Source organism: Grampus griseus (genome assembly GCF_964374135.1).
Source record: "Grampus griseus genome assembly, chromosome: X".
Classification (NCBI taxonomy): domain Eukaryota; kingdom Metazoa; phylum Chordata; class Mammalia; order Artiodactyla; family Delphinidae; genus Grampus; species Grampus griseus.
Window position 1 is genome coordinate 60,384,543 of NC_138999.1, and position 22,406 is coordinate 60,406,948.

At 53.9% G+C, this 22,406-nt stretch overlaps 1 protein-coding gene and 1 long non-coding RNA gene across 2 annotated transcripts; both read left to right on the forward strand.

Annotated features, from left to right (window-relative positions):
• Nucleotides 1-3,627: 3,627 nt before the first annotated feature.
• Nucleotides 3,628-7,724, forward strand: LOC309817535 (uncharacterized protein CXorf49 homolog; the record flags this gene model as incomplete). The annotated part of the gene is made up of 7 exons (XM_082646829.1): nucleotides 3,628-3,798; nucleotides 3,997-5,103; nucleotides 5,779-5,935; nucleotides 6,465-6,541; nucleotides 6,827-6,872; nucleotides 7,456-7,497; nucleotides 7,602-7,724. 6 exons carry the CDS (start codon nucleotides 3,628-3,630, stop codon nucleotides 7,494-7,496), a joined length of 1,599 nt encoding a protein of 532 aa, XP_082502955.1. The 3' UTR covers nucleotide 7,497; nucleotides 7,602-7,724.
• Nucleotides 7,725-20,501: 12,777 nt separating this feature from the next.
• On the forward strand, nucleotides 20,502-22,175 carry LOC309839779. Its single transcript, XR_014298530.1, has 4 exons — nucleotides 20,502-20,611; nucleotides 21,141-21,217; nucleotides 21,503-21,548; nucleotides 22,132-22,175. It is a non-coding gene; the product is annotated as an uncharacterized lncRNA (long non-coding RNA).
• The last annotated feature ends 231 nt before the right edge of the window (nucleotides 22,176-22,406 follow it).

The following is a 22,406-nucleotide window of genomic DNA, read 5'->3' on the forward strand; positions in this document are numbered from 1 at the left end:
GAGGCGCTTTCTCATGCCATGGGATTTAACACACGGGCAAGGACTCCAGGAGATGGAGGAAATTCACTGCCAGACTGGCCCTTTGAAACTTTGAGAAAGTGATGGCCCATAAGGAGAGAAGTGGAAATGCCTGCCTTGGATTGGCAGATGGCAGAGGAAGGAACAATAAGGTTGAGTGATGCAGACATGCTAGAACGGACAGAAAAGGTGAGGCCAGTCACATGGCCTCATGGTTATGTCCCACTGTAGGGCTGAGAGGACACATCACTCACCAAAGCCATCAGGAGTGTTCTGGTGAGAGGGGCCCCAGCATCACTAGAAGTTTGGTGGTTGCTCCCCTCTGGAGGCCAATGCCAATGATGGAAGGAAAGTGGTCCCGACCTGGGCTCATTACCACCCATGGGAGCCAACGAATTCTGACATGATAGAGGGCAGAGGGCAGCTCTTAACCAAGAGATGCCAGCAGACCACATTTCCAGTAACGACCAGCAAGGTCAGAGGGGCAGTCAAGAGTGCCTGCTTGACCGGCAGAAAGCTGAGAAAATGGCTCAGACAGCATGGCTCCCTAGGGGCAACGACAGCCAGCAAAAGGCAAGAATGCAAGAGAATGAGGGCCATCATCCCGCTAAAAAGCCACAGTCTCCTGCTCAGTTCCTGGTCCTCAGCCAATTCAGAGACTGGCCCCACTGAAGAGGTGGATGAGTCCTGAGGAGGAAGGATCCAGAAACAAGGCAGTGGGTTATGACCGTCCCTAAAGAGAATGACTGCCAGTTCTCAGGTGACTGTACCCGGAGGCTAGCAAAAGACCCAGACACTTCTACTACTACCGGACACAGGATCTGAGCTGACATTGATCCAGGAGGCCCAAAGTGTCATAATGGGGCCCCATTAGAATGGGGCTTATGAGGCCCTGACATTAAAAGGAGTTGGGAATAGAGACCGGTTCACAGTGAGCTGAATGGGTCCCTGGACCAAAATAGCGGTCATTTCTCCAGTCCCCAAGCTGATAATGATAAGTGATACACTTGGCAGTTGGAGCAATGACTTCCACATTGGGTCACTGCTCTGTGGGGTAAGAGCTATCCCGGTGGGGAAAGCCAAGAGGAACCTCTGACACTGGCTCCCACCCCAGGCCAAGAGAGTAAGTCAAAAGCAGTATTGGATCCTGGTGAGCATAGGGGGCTAAAGCAGAGATTAGTGACATCATTGGAGACGTATGGGATGCAGGGGAAGAGGAGGTAGGAGAGCCACAGGGACGAAGAGAGTGGAGAAGGTGAGAAGAAGTTCTGGGAGTCTCTCTCTGGGGGAGGGAGGAAGGGAATGGAAATGGTGAGAGGGAAGACGGAGGCTTCCACTGAATCCACTGGTAATGTTTCCTAGGGTGCTGGTGGATGCAGGAGATTTTGCTATATCCTTCCTTATCCATTTTAACATATTTGAAATAGCACACCACGACTTAAAAAGTCACTGGGAGAAGTGGAAGAGGGCGGTATCCACAAACGGGCAGGCACCATCGGGGGCAGGCTCGAGGAGGAGGATTGCAGATTTACAGTGCACCCAATCTCCCCTGCTCTGAAACTTCTCCAGCACGGCCAGCTTCTCAGGTGCAGACCCAGAAAACTGGGCCTTTGAGTTCCACAGGCAAGAGGGGTTCAGACACCCCAGGACTCTCCAGGAGGTCAGCCAGAGCAGGATGCAGGAGAGAGAGGTGACTGAAGACAGAGGAGTATGAACGGGAAGGAGCAGAAGGAAGGTATGGGAGGAATGGAGCGGTGTCAGAGTAGGAGTGGGGTGGCAGACACGGGAAATTCTAACACCCATGGGCCGTATAGAAACCAAGGGAGGCACCACTCCCCAGACATCAGTACTGCTCAGCTCAGGGGAGCTGAGAAGTGACAGCTCCAAGAAAAATTGAGAGACACCTGGCTATCCACACCCACCGCCATCACAACTGGTAGGCCTTGGTTGTGCGTCCTTCAAAACTTTAAAACATACTTGTACATATACTTAAATGAATTCTCATATATTACATAGGATTGACTGGTGTGTGTGCGTGTGCCCACGCACGCAAGTGATTTAACTTACAAACGTGAATCCAAAGCCATCGTTCTGCAACTTGCAGTTGGAAGTCAGGCGGATGCTTTTGAAAGCTGTGAGAATGGCCTGATGCATTCCGTTGGACTGCCACGCTTTATGCTACTGGATGCTAAGCCACGTTGCATTCATCCGTTTCCTTACTGACGGGAATTTGGAGCGTTCCCAGTTTTTCCCATCACCAACACCCTTGTGCATGTGTTCTTGTACACTACAGGTACCAGCGTGTCTCCGGAAGAAGTACCAGGCAGCGGACTTGCAGGAGCATAGAGGAAATAGATTCCTTCTTCCTTCCTTTTAAAGATCTTGGGCTAAAAGCAAGGACTCTGGAGTCAGATAGATTGGTTTCAATCCTGCCGCTGATCCCCACGAGCCGAATGACCTTGGGCCAGTGGCCGAACCTCTCAGTGCCTGTTTCCTCACCGGGAAGAGGCCAGTAATAGTTGGTACTATAGTTAAAGGCGTGTCACGCGGATGCATTATTATTTATGCCCAGCGCTTAGAAGAGTGCCAGGCACAGAGTCCGTGCCGGCACTAAGTTGCTTTCAATGGATTCTGCCAAATTACCTCCCAAATGCGTCTCTTGCACCACCGCCACAGGGGTTCGCTCCTAACCTCTCCCACCCTCGGAATGGTTAAGCTCTTTGAAGGTTGTCAACCTAGTGTGTGAAACCCGATTCGTGGTTTTAGTTCACATCTCCAGGATCAGCGGTGGGGAGCACCTTTTGGGGTGTAACTGGCCACTGCGATTTCCTCTTCTTTGAATTTGCCTCAGAGAGGGGGAAGGGCTGATGGAGCGAGGCCAACCCCAAGTCTATCCGCCACACCCGCCTGCCAGGAACGTCTGCTGAGCCACATTTGATGGAGCAGTTGAGACAGAGACCTTACAGAACGAAAATACGATCCCTTTGCTCTCTGGCCGACCCCTGATCACTGACTGCGGGACTCCTGTGCCCATTCTCCTGTTGGGTCTTAAGGCTTGCGGTGCAAGGGAGGCTGGCAAATGCTTTCGGCGCGTGCTAGGCATCCAGCGCCTCCATCTTGACGTTTCATCCTCACCACCCCTGGAGCCCGGCGCCCTCACTCGCCGACGCCCTCGACCCCCTGTATAGATGGGAAACGGAGGCTCAGAGCTGTGACTCTAACCAGAAAGGGGAGGCGGGACAGGAGGAGGCGGGCCCAGAGGCTTGACAGAGGGAGGCACTCCCACCATCTCCTTCACCAGCCAACTGCCCAGACCGCCCTCGGGCTTGCGAGCAAACCAGAGGCCCTCGGCCCCATTGGTTAGGTCTCGCCGGGGGCGGGCGAACAAGGCGCCTGCTGGTTGGCGGGGGCAGGACCAATGAGGAGGCTGCGGCGCGGGCGTGAGAGGCGCGCTGAAAGTGGCGCGTCCTTTCTTTTGAGGCGAGCTCGTGCGGTGCGTGAGGTGGTTGACGCTCCCTTCTGAGCGCCGGCCGCCTAACCCGCCGTGACCGCGACCGCGACTCGGGCCATCGACCGTCGCCCCGGTTCCGGGGCCGCCCGGGTCGCGACATGAGCTCCCCGGATGAGGTGTATGTGTGGGGAAGGCGTGTCCGCCCAAAGGTCAGGGAGCGGGCCGGCGTCCGCATAGCCGGCCCCGCAGTCCCGCCGGGGCCCGACCCAGGCCCCGAGTCTGGGGAGCCGCGGAGCGGCAAGGGCGGAGGCGGCTTCCCGGACCCCGAGGGCTTCCAGTCGAAGCGGGAGATGCTGGAAGCGCGAGGGCCTGTGCTGTGGGGCCGCGAAGGCCGACCTGGCTCCCCAGATGAGCACACGAGGGACCTCCTGGACCTGATCGACGAGTCTGAGGCGGCCAAGGAGGCCAACCTGCAGCAGCTGACCGACCAGGACGTGCTGGGCGTCCGCAGATACCCGGACCCCGAGGGCTTCCAGTCTGAGCGGGAGATGCTGGAAGCGCGAGGGCCGGTGCTGTGGGGCCGCGAAGGCCGACCTGGCTCCCCAGAGGAGCACACGAGGGACCTCCTGGACCTGATCGAGGAGTCTGAGGCGGCCAAGGAGGCCAACCTGCAGCAGCTGACCGACCAGGACGTGCTGGGCGTCCGCAGGTACCCGTCCCCGGAGAGCTCCACCACCTTCAAAGAGTCCACCGTGTGGACACTGCGCCTCGAGGCGGGTCCCGGCGGTCGAGGAGCGCCCGGCCAGAGCTGTGGGGAGGCGCCGACGGCTCCAGCCGGCCCTCTCCACCTCGGTGGGCCTGAAGCGGGCCGGGCCTTGGGGAACCCTAAGAGAGGCACTAAGCGTAGGTTGAACGTGGCTGCGGATCGCCAGCGGCGCTCCGCAGAAGGCCTGGCCTGGCTGCTGTCCGACTCCGAGTCCTCAGATGAATTCAGTGAGACACAGCTGATGACGGTGAGCACTTACCGCAGAGGAGGAGGCCAGGCCAAGCCCAGCAGACCCGAGGATCCCGGGGACACTCCCAGACACTCGAAGTTCCAAGTCAGGGAGAATTACCGTCACGTGACAGGCTCTTCCCTGTCCTCGGCTCCGCGAGGACTCTCTTCGGTTGTGGAAAGGCAGGGCGTGGGAGAGCAGGGCATCTCTTCCCCTAAGAAAATGCAGAGCGTGCTGTGGGGCAAGGGGGGCAGCAAGCCCAGCTACCCGGGAGCTGCTGCTGCTGCTGCTTCTGTTTCTGCTGCTGCTGCAGGTGGCCTGCCGCAGGTCACTCCTAGGAAGAACGGAGCCCAGGAGAAGAAATCCGTCGGGGAAGCATCCAAACTTGCCCTGGGGGGAACCTTCCGTTCCCGGGGGCAGCGAATCTCGGCAACTCCCGTGGAACCGGCCACCTTCCCCCCAATCTCTGGTATTCCGCTGCCTGGGAGACCCAAGAGTTATACCTTGGTCCTTTCGGGAACCGAACAGTCCAAGCACAGTGGCGCTGGGAAGAAATCCGTGGTCAGGTGGGCAAGGGAGTCTGAGGCGGTGGCGGGAGAAGATAAGGACCCAAATAGAGACCCAGCCCCAAAGGGCCAAGTGAGTAGGCCATGCTCCTCCTCTCTCCCCACTCTTCCCCCCCCCCACAGCACCCAGGGCACACGTCTTCACCCATGCTGCCTCTGTCCACCCCTCAGAGGTTAGCATTGGGTGCCCCTCGGTCACTGGGTCATTACGATGCCAGATCGGGCTCCTTTTCCTAGGGACAAACATTAAGGTAGCACTTCGGGTGTCCTGGGCCCGGTTCTCCACCCTTGGCCTCTTTCCAGCCTCCTCTGAGAGACTTGGGCTGGGATGGAAGGGAGGGCTGGTAGCTGAATTGGGTCGGGGGATCCCTTAAAAGCTTCCCCGGAAAGCCTCAGTATTTAGACTCACCAGCTTCCTGAATCCTCCTTCCTAGCTGTTCCCCAGACCTTCCTTGCAGGGGGCCTGGGCTTTCTCAGTGTCCCACTGTTGTGCCTAGATCAGCTCTGCCTGCTGGCCTGGGGCTGACTGAGGGAGAAAGTGCTAATGAGATCAGCCTTTCAATTCCCTTCCCAATTCCCTGCCTCACCCTGGCCCAAATCACACAACTCTCTCTCTCTCTCTCTCTCTCTCTCTCTCTCTCTCTCTCTCTCTCTCTCTCTCTCTCTCTCTCTCTCTCTCACACACACACACACACACACACACACACACAGTTCCTTAGTACAAATCGGTGAGAAATTTTTGTTTCAGCTGCTAACTCACAGGCCAGGGACATCTTGTCTGCGCATGCATCGTAGAAAAGCCAGCAGTGGCGACGTCAACACCAGAGGCCCCCAAGATCCAGGAAACTCAGAACCCTTGGCCCTGAACCAGGGAGAAGTCATGCCCAGGGGGCCTGCCCCCTCAGGTGAGTATCGTGGGTTTGATATGAGGGGAGGGAAGAGGGGTTGAGGACAGAAACCTCTGCCTCTGTCTCTGCCGGGGGCACAGCCTTGCTCCCAGGCAGCTTCTCCCACAGGAGATGGGGTGCTCAGAGGGCTGTCCTAAAGCCACATTATCCTCTGAGTGGGGTTTGTGCGGCCGGGGTGATCGGTGGCAGTGCCGCAAACAGCTGCTCCGAGTGTAGACTTGCAGGGGAACAGCCTTTTCTGTTATGTCCTGTTCGGCCACATTGCTCTCCCACGTGCTGGCTGTGGCTGCAGCTCTGGGAGGGTCGAATCCAGAGCCACATTGTTTGGGGACCACAATGGCGAAATGGCTGCCCCCAGGGAACAGGGGAAGCAGGTCCAGAGACAAGGTTCCGGCTGCTGGGCAGAGCAGGGGCGGCTGGTTGCCAGCAGAAGATGGTGCTGCCTCACCTCACTTTAGAGCCCGCTTGGCCCTTTCCACCTCACTGGGAGCCTGGGAAGCTGGATTGTGTGTCCTTTCCCTCTCAGGTGACCAGGGGCCACTTGACCATCCCCCAAGACCGGAAACGCAGCAGCAGCCACTGGGAACGCCCTGCTGTCCTTGGGTAATGCTTCCTCTGCATCCTGGAAATGCAGGCCCAAACTCGAGGGTGGGATCTGGGTCCAAGTTCAGCTGACATGTGTGGGCTCCCCCTCCCCTGCCCCCATCACGTACCCCACGGAGGGAGCCCACCTCCTTTCCACTGAGGAGCCCTTGCCAGTCTGACCACCCGGCTTTGGGGTGGAGGGCCCGGGGGAGAGGAGAAGGTGGAGGGGAGAGGAGAAGGTGGAGGAGAGAGGAGGCCAGAGTATACTAATCATTTCTCTTCCTCCTCTGTCTGCTGGCCTAGTGTCTCGAGCTAAAGAGAGAAGTAGACGAACTTAAGGAGCAACTTGGTATGAGGAACCAGGGCCGGAGAGCGGTGTCTTAGTGAAGAACCCGGGTGGGCACCTGGGGTGGGGGTGGGCTGCAGGTGCGGTGGGCCTGGCAGGGACGATCATCCCTTTGGGGAGGAGAACCTCTCAGGCCTGGCCCTGGAGCTGGCTGTGCATGTACAACTGGGCGTGTGTACAAATAGCAAAGTACTGTCTGGACTGCATGCACACTTTGACAACCAGACCAGTCCTAGGGAATGTCCTTCTGATAGGACTTTTAGAGATGCCTCGTTGATTTTTCCCTTGAACTGCTGCTTGGTGTGGCTTCTAAGGTTCTTGTTGGATTGTTTGTTTGTGTGTGTGACAAGTTCTGAGTGGTTGTGGCACGGCCCACAGCATGAGAGCTGCTGGCACATTTTGTTTCCCTTTAGGAACCAGTTCCACATTCAATTTGGGTGGTGGGGAGTGATCAGGCCCAGAGCTCTTTGCATCGGGTCTGGAGGGGTTTCAGGTATCAGGGCTAGGCGGTTCCTCACGGGGATAGGGGGACGGGCTTCTGTATCCCTCTGTCTGGAGCGCCTGCTAATGCCTGTCCCTGTTGCAGCCGCCATGCAGTACCTGGCTGACAAGTTGCAGACCCTTTGAAGTGAGTGTTACACACACCGTACCCCTTCCCACAGTCCTGGCTGTTGAGCAGGGCTGGGGGCTGGCCCTGGCTTGAGGCTCTTCCCTGACTCTGCTGTTTCACAGGTTGAGCCCAGCGTCTTCCTGCAAGAGGAGCAGCTGTTTGGGGCCCTGGAGCTGTGGCCAAGCTCGTTCCCTCCTGTTCTGCCTCAGCTAGGGCTTCCTCTCCCCCCTGTTTTGCCCCCGCCCCGCCCCAGTTTCACAGCAGTTTCCAATTAAAGTACCTCTCATATTCTGTGTTCTGCCTTCTCTCTGGAGGGGTAAGGGTCGGGGTCGGGGTAGGGGGCCGGGCCGGGGCGCTGCTCTACGTCAGAGCCTTTTCCAGAACGGTATCTGTGGCATCCTGTGGTGGGGACTCTGGGCCAGCCTCTGCTACCATCCCTGCAGTCAAGCCAGCGGAGTGTCCCAGGTCTGGGTCCTGTGTGTGCTCTGCCTGGCCACATTGGCACGTCCTCCCTTTCCCCCGAAGGCCCTCTTCTAGCTCTCTCCAAACCCCCCTCCTCCTCTGGGGTCTGGCGGTTCCCATTCATCTCTGCCATTCACCCTTCCCATCAGCAGGAACTCATGACCCCCTTCCAGAGCTCCAATCTGGAAGCATTCACATCCTCCCTGCCCTAGCCAGCTGACCACCCTCCTCCAGCCGGGTCGTCTGTACACCCTTGAGTGGAATTTGGCCCGTCAGGTTCTATGGCGAGTGTGGTTAGTAGGTCTGTGTTGTTGCATGGTCCCCGTCAAATACTCTTCCACCAGCCCCATGACACACATTTTCCTGGAAATGATATTTCCATGTCCCAGCTCAATCTCCCAGACTGCCTCTTTAGGACACACGAGATTGAGTCTGAACTCCATGTTCGATTTCCCCCTCACTCGAGGTTGGGGAGCACTTCCTTCCCTCAGCCAGGACCCAGGGCTGTACCAGCCTGAGACTCAGAGGGACAGACTTGTGTTTGAGTGAGGCAAGGGTGGTTGTGCCTGACACCCTTCCCGAAAGACCGGTGTTTTACTACACAAAAGGGGGTATGATGGTAGATTGGCCATTCAAGGTTGGTGACGGTGTGTCCCTGTGTGTGAATAAATGTAATCAGGGGTAATCTCCCTTGAGGGAGAAAGATGTGATTCAGGGAGTAAAGGGAGTAGAGGCTGGTCCAGGTTCTGTAAGGCATTGAATGAGCAAAAGCAAGGGTCGGATCTGTTTTGTTCAAGGGTTGTCCTTAAATTCCCAAAATATAGGAGGGGGATGATGCAGAAGTCACCAACCCCCACGACAGGCTGTCGGGATGCTCGAAATGTTGGATTCGCTGGAGGTGGCTCTCGATCCTACTCTGTGATCCTATGATGTCTGACAACTACTGTGGGTGTGGATGGAATGAGATTGGGAAGGGTGGCTCCTCAGAGTAGCTCATCTTAGAATCAGGGGACCCATATATGAGGCCACCCAACATGAGCTACCCGGGACAGGGGCAGGATGGGCGCAGTGAGGATGGGAAGTAAGGAGTGACTGCACCTGGACAATGGGGAGCACTTGGGTCCACCCTTCCCCCATATTCTCACCCTGACTCCCTTCCAGAGTCCATGGCATGAGCTCAGGTGGACAGACCACAGGTGGGATGGGACAGTCACAGACCTCAGGGTCAGAAAAGAACGTTCGTGGGACTTAATCCTTCGCCTCAAATCCCTCCCTGGAGAAGATGGGCTTGATTGCTGCCCAGGCCTCTGGCTGGATTCCTAGAATGTACCCAGTGCCCCACCCAGCCTGTACCAGGCTTATGTTCTAGCCCCTCTTGCTCCGGCACTGCTCCCCACTGAGCTGAGGCCATTACCAATGAGTGTGTGTGCACTTCGAGGAAACAGAGCTAGCTTAGACCTTGGACCTGCCTCTGACCAGTAGAGACAGTCATTCCAGGTCATGTGTCCCTGCAGACACTCTGGAGAGAGTGAAGCTAACTACAGGCTGGAGACAGCCATCACAGGAACTCGCTTCCCAGTGCACACTATGGATGTTAATAGAATGTTAACAGAATGTTCATAGAAACCTTATTCATAGTCACCCCAAACTGAAAGCAATCAAGATGTTATTCAACAGATGAACGAATAAAACCATACATCTATAAATGAAACATTCTTTAACAATACAAAGGAAGGAACTCTTGATACATGCAACAACTTGGATGAATCGCAAATGCATTATGCTAAATGAAAGAAGCCAGTCTCAAAATGTTACATACTGTGTGATTGTGTTTGTATAATATCTGGAAAAGGTAAAACTATAGGGATGGGAAACAGATCACCAGTTATCAGAGGTTTGGGATGGGGGAGATGGTTTGACTACAAAGCAGCAGAATGAGGGAGATTTTGGGGCTGATGGAACTGTTTTGTATCCTGATTGTGGTGATAGTTACACAAATCTGTCCATGTGTTAAAACTCATGGTACTGAAAACAAAAAAGTTAATTTTACTATGTAATAAATCAAAATATATGTAACTAAAAAAATTAAATGTGTCATACATAAAGGCTTGGGAATCATAATGGCATGCAAAATAGTACCAGCATTCTCAAAAGTGACATTGAAAGTCAGAAAGCTTTTCAGCCTGAAATTATATATCAGCTATCAAATAAGCATGAAATTAAAGGTAATATTAAAGGTAATATTTGTTCATGCAAAGTCTTAAAAGAAATTATCACCCATGGTACCTGGAGAATGAGTCCCATCAAAACACTGTGGTAAACCAAGAACAATGAAGACATTAGTTCTAGGAAGCAGAAGATCCCACTTAGGGGTTTGGTAAAGGAGTGTTCTAGGAGCAACACTCCAGGCAACCGATAAAGATTGAAACTGGGTCCAGGAAAGTGATTTCCAACAACAAAGGAATGGACATAGTTGAAGATTGAGAAAATATTGCCAATAGGCCTATGACAGAAATGTAAGCTCTTGAGGGAAGGAACGTCATCTGTTTTTCTCAGTGATGTAGCACCATGTGTTAGAACAGTACCTTGTCAGCCCTCAATAGAGAATTGCTAAATGGAAAGGAGAGAAAGAGTGAATGAGAAGAGAGGAATTTGAGACAGCAAGTATACACTGACTCTTAAGGAGTTTTTATGTGAAGGTGAGCAGAGAAAAATGGTGTCGCTTGAAGGGAAATTGGAATCAAAAGAAGGTTTTCTTTAATTGGGAGAAACGACAACATACTTGTATGCTGATAGGAATGATCCAAAATAGAGAAAACTATTTATGAATGAGGGAAGTTTGTTTCTGATTGCCTGTATACTCTCAATGAAATGGGAAGCAAGGTCATCAGGTGAGAGCGAAGGTGGTCCATGATCAGCAAGTACCCCCTCAACTTTCCCGGATCATCTTGTGATCTTCTTCTTTCTTTTAAAAGTTTATTTATTTATTTGGCTGCGCTGGGCCTCTGTGGCTGTGCGCGGGCTTTCTCTAGTTGCGGTGAGCAGGGGCTACTCTTCGTTGTGGTGCGCGGGCTTCTCATTGCAGTGGCTTCTCTTGTTGTGGAGCATGGGCTCTAGGCACGCAGGCTTCAGCAGTTGTGGCACGCAAGCTCTAGAGCACAGGCTCCAGTAGCTGTGCCGCACAGGCTTAGTTGCTCCGTGGCATAGGGGATCTTCTGGGACCAGGGATCGAACCCGTGTCCCCTACATTGGCAGGCAGATTCTTAACCACTGTGCCACCAGGGAAGTCCCGTGATCTTCTTGTATGGAACTTTTCATAATAAAGTGCTGTTGAAAATTAAAAAGAAGTGCTTTTGTTCGTTAAAAGGTATGATAAAAAGAGTGAAGGCAAGCTAAAAACTAGAAGATATTTACATAACACGAAATCATCAAAGAATTAAAGTATAGAATACATAAAGAACTTCCACAAATAAATATGCAAACAACCCAAGGGGAAAATGGGCAAAAGACACTAAATGAACACCTCATAGACAAGAAAATCCCCAAGGCCAAGCATATGAAAAGCTGCTCAATATTATTACTAATATTATTACTAATCAAGAAATTGCAGATTAAATCTACAATGAGACACCATTTCACTATCACAAGATTGACAACAATTTTGTACTTTGTTAATATCAAATGTTGATGAGGATATGGAACAGTTAAACACTGTTGATAGGAGTAGAAATTAGCATGACCCCATTGTAAAAACTCTGGCATGATCTAGTAATGTTGGAAATCTTCTTTCCCTATGAGATGACAATTTCAGTCCTAAGTATGAGCACTGGAACGCAGCTTCCCAGCCATTTGATTCTATGGCTCACACAGAAAATGATGATTGTATGGCATACAGGAGTAAGATGACAAAGTTGTTCAGGGCCAGAACCAAGCGGTCCAGGGGCTGCTGTCTGGCTGTCTCTGGAGATGAAGGCCTCAAAGTCCCAGGTCCAAAAGTTGGAAAGCTCTTCCCTGGAAGGCTCTTGTACGTGGGCACCAGGAAACATGCGCCAGAATGTTTATAGTAGCGCTATGAATAATATCTGCCCAAATGGAAACAACCCAAATTACCCATTGACAGTAGAATGGATACATAGGTTGAGATACAGTTGATTCTTGTTATTTGTAGATTCCATACTTGCAAATTCCCCTATTTGCTAAAATTCATTTTTAACCACAAATCAGTACCAGAGTGCTTTCCTCCTCATTCGAGAGAGCTGTGAAAATTTTGAGTTGGTGGAATATGTTCCCAACTGAGGTCAAACCAGGTGACGCCCTGCCTTCTGGTTTCAGTCTCATACTGCAAGCAAGTGTCCTTTTCATGATTTATTTGGTGCCACATAGTTTGCATTTTTGTGCTTCTTTGTTGGTGATTTCATAATTAAAGATGGCCTCCAAGCTTAGTGCTGAAGTACTGTCTAGTGTCCTTGAGTGCAAAATGACTATGACGTGCACTCAAGAAAATATGTGTGTTACATAAACCTTGCTCAGGCATGATTTATATTGCTGTTGGCTGTGAGGTCAGTGTTAATGAATCAATAATATTTGTATTAAATAGAGTGCCTTTAAACAGAAACACACATGAAACATGATTACGCAGCGATCAGTCGATGAAAATGTTGTGACCAGCGGATGGTAGGAACTTGAAATTATATTTCCCTTAGGAGCAATGTTTCAGGATTGCCTAATTCAGTGTTTATGGCAACTTTATAGACTGCAAATAACTATCATGATAATGAGAGTCTACTGTATATTCATTTGGTGGAACAGTGTACAGCAATGAAAATGAACAAGTGCCTGCCACATGCGACAACAGGGATGAATCTCAGTTACACAGTATCACACGGGAGAAGTCCGAAACAACACAAATGATTCCATTTACATAAAGACCAAAGGATGCAGCAAAACCAACGTTGTTAGGAATATGAACCTATGTAGAGAATAACTAAAGAAAAGGAAGGGAACGCTGAAGACAAAGGATAGAGGTTACTTCTGAGGAGGGTGAAGGGAAAGGAATTGGAGCTTCCATGCAAGGAACTTCTAAGGTTATGGTGACGTTTGAAAAAACACTGCTATAAAAGTTTACTGAGGGAATGAATGGCTCCCAAGTCTGTATCTCTCTCTAGCTTTGACCCCTCACTGGTGTTCCAGAACCAAATTTCTAAGTGCATCCTGGCTAATTCCACCTGCATGTCCTATAAGAAACACAACCTTAATGTATCCAAAATCCCATCATTTCCCTCCCAATCTTTCTTTACTTCCTGTGTCCTTATGCTCCCCACCACAAAGTCACTCAAAACGGAAATGACTTCTGCTTCCTTGTGGTGGCCATAGAAACATGCCCCTCCGATCCACTGCAGGGAACATAGTAGATTGGCAAGTGCCAGCTGCCACTTCTCTGGCACCACCATTGTTTGTGCCAAGATCCCACATCCTCTGGGTAGCTCCCAGCCAGTGACTGAGCATGGCAGGGGCATACTGCTTCAGGACAGGGACTCCTCTAAATGGCAGCTGTAGGGTGGGGACTCCACATGAGCCTGAACAAACTAAACTAAACGGAACTAAAGTTTACTGTTAGAACGAAACTGCATCTGAGGTTCTTCTTACCTGATCCTCCTTTCCCCCGCGTCTCTCTTACAGACGTCAGACCCGCATCGCACCCTGAAGAAGAAGACTCATTCCTGCTCCTTCTCCTTTATCCTTCACATGCCATTCTCCCATCATGTTCGTTCATGTCCAATCATGCCTTGGTGTCTGTATTTTTGGAGGACCCAAACTAACAAAAGTGGTACCAGGAGTGGTCTGAGAAGTTAGCTATAAGATGGGGTTTATGGACCAGCTCACTCACTGCCCAAATGACAAAGAGCATACCATTTTGAGTGTTATGTGGGGCATGGATAATCTCTAGCACAAGGTTACCTCCTGATTCCTTAAGGTTTTATCCATACGTACCTTGAAAAATATCCCAGTGGAGGGTCTTACTTGTGGCCTGTGAGATGATTCAGGCCTTTGAATGGTAGGGAGGGCACTATGTCTATAGGGAGGGCAGAGGCGGCTGTTCATCACTGTTATACTGGCGCCCTGCAAAGACATAATGAGAAACTAAGGGACATTACCAAACAGTTAAGGGCCAAGTGTAAGATTCATGGGGTTTTCTTGGTGGCTTACAAAATGCCCTTGCCTCCTGCAGAGACAGCTGAGTAGCTCACAGATTATGCGATAACAGTAAGTGCAGAACTCCAGAGATGTATACATCCTTGACAAACACAGGCCTGTTATGGGAAGGTCAGGGCCCTTTTTGGAAAAACTTCAGACTCTGAAATGTAGGCCGGGTATATTGGCATGGATGTCCCCAAACGTTGGCTTATCAGATCCAAACGTCCTGAGGCCTCAAAGCTTGCAGGGTGGCCCTTCCTTCCCTAGCAAGAGCTAAGACATGCCCTGTGCTGGTAGATGCTACAGAGTCTGCTCCCCCACAAAGTGACAGACGCCTCTCCCAGGGAAACCCTCATCTCTTCTCCATAAACTCACTGGGATATGCCGAGCCTGATAAGGGGAAAAAGAAATTATACACCAAGAAATAACAAGCCTGTACTGGCAGGAGCAGGGCAATATCCCTGGGATTGGATTTTGAGGGTGCTGGATCAAGTGGACAGGAATATAAGAGTGGAAGAGCAAGTTTTGCTGAGCGGAGGCGCTTTCTCATGCCATGGGATTTAACACACGGGCAAGGACTCCAGGAGATGGAGGAAATTCACTGCCAGACTGGCCCTTTGAAACTTTGAGAAAGTGATGGCCCATAAGGAGAGAAGTGGAAATGCCTGCCTTGGATTGGCAGATGGCAGAGGAAGGAACAATAAGGTTGAGTGATGCAGACATGCTAGAACGGACAGAAAAGGTGAGGCCAGTCACATGGCCTCATGGTTATGTCCCACTGTAGGGCTGAGAGGACACATCACTCACCAAAGCCATCAGGAGTGTTCTGGTGAGAGGGGCCCCAGTATCACTAGAAGTTTGGTGGTTGCTCCCCTCTGGAGGCCAATGCCAATGATGGAAGAAAAGTGGTCCCGACCTGGGCTCATTACCACCCATGGGAGCCAACGAATTCTGACATAATAGAGGGCAGAGGGCAGCTCTTAACCAAGAGATGCCAGCAGACCACATTTCCAGTAACGACCAGCAAGCTCAGAGGGGCAGTCAAGAGTGCCTGCTTGACCGGCAGAAAGCTGAGAAGATGGCTCAGACAGCATGGCTCCCTAGGGGCAACGACAGCCAGCAAAAGGCAAGAATGCAAGAGAAGGAGGGCCATCATCCCGCTAAAAAGCCACAGTCTCCTGCTCAGTTCCTGGTCCTCAGCCAATTCAGAGACTGGCCCCACTGAAGAGGTGGATGAGTCCTGAGGAGGAAGGATCCAGAAACAAGGCAGTGGGTTATGACCGTCCCTAAAGAGAATGACTGCCGGTTCTCAGGTGACTGTACCCGGAGGCTAGAAAAAGACCCAGACACTTCTACTACTACTGGACACAGGATCTGAGCTGACATTGATCCAGGAGGCCCAAAGTGTCATGATGGGGCCCCATTAGAATGGGGCTTATGAGGCCCTGACATTAAAAGGAGTTGGGAATAGAGACCGGTTCACAGTGAGCTGAATGGGTCCCTGGACCAAAATAGCGGTCATTTCTCCACTCCCCAAGCTGATAATGATAAGTGATGCACTTGGCAGTTGGAGCAATGACTTCCACATTGGGTCACTGCTCTGTGGGGTAAGAGCTATCCCGGTGGGGAAAGCCAAGAGGAACCTCTGACACTGGCTCCCACCCCAGGCCAAGAGAGTAAGTCAAAAGCAGTATTGGATCCTGGTGAGCATAGGGGGCTAAAGCAGAGATTAGTAGACATCGTTGGAGACGTATGGGATGCAGGGGAAGAGGAGGTAGGAGAGCCACAGGGACGAAGAGAGTGGAGAAGGTGAGAAGAAGTTCTGGGAGTCTCTCTCTGGGGGAGGGAGGAAGGGAATGGAAATGGTGAGAGGGAAGACGGAGGCTTCCACTGAATCCACTGGTAATGTTTCCTAGGGTGCTGGTGGATGCAGGAGATTTTGCTATATCCTTCCTTATCCATTTTAACATATTTGAAATAGCACACCATGACTTAAAAAGTCACTGGGAGAAGTGGAAGAGGGCGGTATCCACAAACGGGCAGGCACCATCGGGGGCAGGCTCGAGGAGGAGGATTGCAGATTTACAGTGCACCCAATCTCCCCTGCTCTGAAACTTCTCCAGCACGGCCAGCTTCTCAGGTGCAGACCCAGAAAACTGGGCCTTTGAGTTCCACAGGCAAGAGGGGTTCAGACACCCCAGGACTCTCCAGGAGGTCAGCCAGAGCAGGATGCAGGAGAGAGAGGTGACTGAAGACAGAGGAGTATGAACGGGAAGGAGCAGAAGGAAGGTATGGGAGGAATGGAGCGGTGTCAGAGTAGGAGTGGGGTGGCAGACACGGGAAATTCTAACACCCATGGGCCGTATAGAAACCAAGGGAGGCACCACTCCCCAGACATCAGTACTGCTCAGCTCAGGGGAGCTGAGAAGTGACAGCTCCAAGAAAAATTGAGAGACACCTGGCTATCCACACCTACCGCCATCACAACTGGTAGGCCTTGGTGGTGCGTCCTTCAAAACTTTAAAACATACTTGTACATATACTTAAATGAATTCTCATATATTACATAGGATTGACTGGTGTGTGTGCGTGTGCCCACGCACGCAAGTGATTTAACTTACAAACGTGAATCCAAAGCCATCGTTCTGCAACTTGCAGTTGGAAGTCAGGCAGATGCTTTTGAAAGCTGTGAGAATGGCCTGATGCATTCCGTTGGACTGCCACGCTTTATGCTACTGGATGCTAAGCCACGTTGCATTCATCCGTTTCCTTACTGACGGGAATTTGGAGCGTTCCCAGTTTTTCCCATCACCAACACCCTTGTGCATGTGTTCTTGTACACTACAGGTACCAGCGTGTCTCCGGAAGAAGTACCAGGCAGCGGACTTGCAGGAGCATAGAGGAAATAGATTCCTTCTTCCTTCCTTTTAAAGATCTTGGGCTAAAAGCAAGGACTCTGGAGTCAGATAGATTGGTTTCAATCCTGCCGCTGATCCCCACGAGCCGAATGACCTTGGGCCAGTGGCCGAACCTCTCAGTGCCTGTTTCCTCACCGGGAAGAGGCCAGTAATAGTTGGTACTATAGTTAAAGGCGTGTCACGCGGATGCATTATTATTTATGCCCAGCGCTTAGAAGAGTGCCAGGCACAGAGTCCGTGCCGGCACTAAGTTGCTTTCAATGGATTCTGCCAAATTACCTCCCAAATGCGTCTCTTGCACCACCGCCACAGGGGTTCACTCCTAACCTCTCCCACCCTCGGAATGGTTAAGCTCTTTGAAGGTTGTCAACCTAGTGTGTGAAACCCGATTCGTGGTTTTAGTTCACATCTCCAGGATCAGCGGTGGGGAGCACCTTTTGGGGTGTAACTGGCCACTGCGATTTCCTCTTCTTTGAATTTGCCTCAGAGAGGGGGAAGGGCTGATGCAGCGAGGCCAACCCCAAGTCTATCCGCCACACCCGCCTGCCAGGAACGTCTGCTGAGCCACATTTGATGGAGCAGTTGAGACAGAGACCTTACAGAACGAAAATACGATCCCTTTGCTCTCTGGCCGACCCCTGATCACTGACTGCGGGACTCCTGTGCCCATTCTCCTGTTGGGTCTTAAGGCTTGCGGTGCAAGGGAGGCTGGCAAATGCTTTCGGCGCGTGCTAGGCATCCAGCGCCTCCATCTTGACGTTTCATCCTCACCACCCCTGGAGCCCGGCGCCCTCACTCCCCGACGCCCTCGACCCCCTGTACACATGGGAAACGGAGGCTCAGAGCTGTGACTCTAACCAGAAAGGGGAGGCGGGACAGGAGGAGGCGGGCCCAGAGGCTTGACAGAGGGAGGCACTCCCACCATCTCCTTCACCAGCCAACTGCCCAGACCGCCCACGGGCTTGCGAGCAAACCAGAGGTCCTCGGTCCCATTGGTTAGGTCTCGACGGGGGCGGGCGAACAAGGCGCCCGCTGGTTGGCGGGGGCAGGACCAATGAGGAGGCTGCGGCGCGGGCGTGAGAGGCGCGCTGAAAGTGGCGCGTCCTTTCTTTTGAGGCGAGCTCGTGCGGCGCGTGAGGTGGTTGACGCTCCCTTCTGAGCGCCGGCCGCCTAGCCCGCCGTGACCGCGACCGCGACTCGGGCCATCGACCGTCGCCCCGGTTCCGGGGCCGCCCGGGTCGCGACATGAGCTCCCCGGATGAGGTGTATGTGTGGGGAAGGCGTGTCCGCCCAAAGGTCAGGGAGCGGGCCGGCGTCCGCATAGCCGGCCCCGCAGTCCCGCCGGGGCCCGACCCAGGCCCCGAGTCTGGGGAGCCGCGGAGCGGCAAGGGCGGAGGCGGCTTCCCGGACCCCGAGGGCTTCCAGTCGAAGCGGGAGATGCTGGAAGCGCGAGGGCCTGTGCTGTGGGGCCGCGAAGGCGGACCTGGCTCCCCAGATGAGCACACGAGGGACCTCCTGGACCTGATCGACGAGTCTGAGGCGGCCAAGGAGGCCAACCTGCAGCAGCTGACCGACCAGGACGTGCTGGGCGTCCGCAGATACCCGGACCCCGAGGGCTTCCAGTCTGAGCGGGAGATGCTGGAAGCGCGAGGGCCGGTGCTGTGGGGCCGCGAAGGCCGACCTGGCTCCCCAGAGGAGCACACGAGGGACCTCCTGGACCTGATCGAGGAGTCTGAGGCGGCCAAGGAGGCCAACCTGCAGCAGCTGACCGACCAGGACGTGCTGGGCGTCCGCAGGTACCCGTCCCCGGAGAGCTCCACCACCTTCAAAGAGTCCACCGTGTGGACACTGCGCCTCGAGGCGGGTCCCGGCGGTCGAGGAGCGCCCGGCCAGAGCTGTGGGGAGGCGCTGACGGCTCCAGCCGGCCCTCTCCACCTCGGTGGGCCTGAAGCGGGCCGGGCCTTGGGGAACCGTAAGAGAGGCACTAAGCGTAGGTTGAACGTGGCTGCGGATCGCCAGCGGCGCTCCGCGGAAGGCCTGGCCTGGCTGCTGTCCGACTCCGAGTCCTCAGATGAATTCAGTGAGACACAGCTGATGACGGTGAGCACTTACCGCAGAGGAGGAGGCCAGGCCAAGCCCAGCAGACCCGAGGATCCCGGGGACACTCCCAGACACTCGAAGTTCCAAGTCAGGGAGAATTACCGTCACGTGACAGGCTCTTCCCTGTCCTCGGCTCCGCGAGGACTCTCTTCGGTTGTGGAAAGGCAGGGCGTGGGAAAGCAGGGCATCTCTTCCCCTAAGAAAATGCAGAGCGTGCTGTGGGGCAAGGGGGGCAGCAAGCCCAGCTACCCGGGAGCTGCTGCTGCTGCTGCTGCTGCTTCTGTTTCTGCTGCTGCTCCAGGTGGCCTGCCGCAGGTCACTCCTAGGAAGAACGGAGCCCAGGAGAAGAAATCCGTCGGGGAAGCATCCAAACTTGCCCTGGGGGGAACCTTCCGTTCCCGGGGGCAGCGAATCTCGGCAACTCCCGTGGAAGCGGCCACCTTCCCCCCAATCTCTGGTATTCCGCTGCCTGGGAGACCCAAGAGTTATACCTTGGTCCTTTCGGGAACCGAACAGTCCAAGCACAGTGGCGCTGGGAAGAAATCCGTGGTCAGGTGGGCAAGGGAGTCTGAGGCGGTGGCGGGAGAAGATAAGGACCCAAATAGAGACCCAGCCCCAAAGGGCCAAGTGAGTAGGCCATGCTCCTCCTCTCTCCCCACTCTTCCCACCCCCCACAGCACCCAGGGCACACGTCTTCACCCATGCTGCCTCTGTCCACCCCTCAGAGGTTAGCATTGGGTGCCCCTCGGTCACTGGGTCATTACGATGCCAGATCGGGCTCCTTTTCCTAGGGACAAACATTAAGGTAGCACTTCGGGTGTCCTGGGCCCGGTTCTCCACCCTTGGCCTCTTTCCAGCCTCCTCTGAGAGACTTGGGCTGGGATGGAAGGGAGGGCTGGTAGCTGAATTGGGTCGGGGGATCCCTTAAAAGCTTCCCCGGAAAGCCTCAGTATTTAGACTCACCAGCTTCCTGAATCCTCCTTCCTAGCTGTTCCCCAGACCTTCCTTGCAGGGGGCCTGGGCTTTCTCAGTGTCCCACTGTTGTGCCTAGATCAGCTCTGCCTGCTGGCCTGGGGCTGACTGAGGGAGAAAGTGCTAATGAGATCAGCCTTTCAATTCCCTTCCCAATTCCCTGCCTCACCCTGGCCCAAATCACACAACTCTCTCTCTCTCTCTCTCTCTCTCTCTCTCTCTCTCTCTCTCTCTCTCTCTCTCTCTCTCTCTCTCTCTCTCACACACACACACACACACACACACACACAGTTCCTTAGTCCAAATCGGTGAGAAATTTTTGTTTCAGCTGCTAACTCACAGGCCAGGGACATCTTGTCTGCGCATGCATCGTAGAAAAGCCAGCAGTGGCGACGTCAACACCAGAGGCCCCCAAGATCCAGGAAACTCAGAACCCTTGGCCCTGAACCAGGGAGAAGTCATGCCCAGGGGGCCTGCCCCCTCAGGTGAGTATCGTGGGTTTGATATGAGGGGAGGGAAGAGGGGTTGAGGACAGAAACCTCTGCCTCTGTCTCTGCCGGGGGCACAGCCTTGCTCCCAGGCAGCTTCTCCCACAGGAGATGGGGTGCTCAGAGGGCTGTCCTAAAGCCACATTATCCTCTGAGTGGGGTTTGTGCGGCCGGGGTGATCGGTGGCAGTGCCACAAACAGCTGCTCCGGGTGTAGACTTGCAGGGGAACAGCCTTTTCTGTTATGTCCTGTTCGGCCACATTGCTCTCCCACGTGCTGGCTGTGGCTGCAGCTCTGGGAGGGTCGAATCCAGAGCCACATTGTTTGGGGACCACAATGGCGAAATGGCTGCCCCCGGGGAACAGGGGAAGCAGGCCCAGAGACAAGGTTCCGGCTGCTGGGCAGAGCAGGGGCGGCTGGTTGCCAGCAGAAGATGGTGCTGCCTCACCTCACTTTAGAGCCCGCTTGGCCCTTTTCACCTCACTGGGAGCCTGGGAAGCTGGATTGTGTGTCCTTTCCCTCTCAGGTGACCAGGGGCCACTTGACCATCCCCCAAGACCGGAAACGCAGCAGCAGCCACTGGGAACGCCCTGCTGTCCTTGGGTAATGCTTCCTCTGCATCCTGGAAATGCAGGCCCAAACTCGAGGGTGGGATCTGGGTCCAAGTTCAGCTGACATGTGTGGGCTCCCCCTCCCCTGCCCCCATCACGTACCCCACGGAGGGAGCCCACCTCCTTTCCACTGAGGAGCCCTTGCCAGTCTGACCACCCGGCTTTGGGGTGGAGGGCCCGGGGGAGAGGAGAAGGTGGAGGGGAGAGGAGAAGGTGGAGGAGAGAGGAGGCCAGAGTATACTAATCATTTCTCTTCCTCCTCTGTCTGCTGGCCTAGTGTCTCGAGCTAAAGAGAGAAGTAGACGAACTTAAGGAGCAACTTGGTATGAGGAACCAGGGCCGGAGAGCGGTGTCTTAGTGAAGAACCCGGGTGGGCACCTGGGGTGGGGGTGGGCTGCAGGTGCGGTGGGCCTGGCAGGGACGATCATCCCTGTGGGGAGGAGAACCTCTCAGGCCTGGCCCTGGAGCTGGCTGTGCATGTACAACTGGGCGTGTGTACAAACAGCAAAGTACTGTCTGGACTGCATGCACACTTTGACAACCAGACCAGTCCTAGGGAATGTCCTTCTGATAGGACTTTTAGAGATGCCTCGTTGATTTTTCCCTTGAACTGCTGCTTGGTGTGGCTTCTAAGGTTCTTGTTGGATTGTTTGTTTGTGTGTGTGACAAGTTCTGAGTGGTTGTGGCACGGCCCACAGCATGAGAGCTGCTGGCACATTTTGTTTCCCTTTAGGAACCAGTTCCACATTCAATTTGGGTGGTGGGGAGTGATCAGGCCCAGAGCTCTTTGCATCGGGTCTGGAGGGGTTTCAGGTATCAGGGCTAGGCGGTTCCTCACGGGGATAGGGGGACGGGCTTCTGTATCCCTCTGTCTGGAGCGCCTGCTAATGCCTGTCCCTGTTGCAGCCGCCATGCAGTACCTGGCTGACAAGTTGCAGACCCTTTGAAGTGAGTGTTACACACACCGTACCCCTTCCCACAGTCCTGGCTGTTGAGCAGGGCTGGGGGCTGGCCCTGGCTTGAGGCTCTTCCCTGACTCTGCTGTTTCACAGGTTGAGCCCAGCGTCTTCCTGCAAGAGGAGCAGCTGTTTGGGGCCCTGGAGCTGTGGCCAAGCTCGTTCCCTCCTGTTCTGCCTCAGCTAGGGCTTCCTCTCCCCCCTGTATTGCCCCCGCCCCGCCCC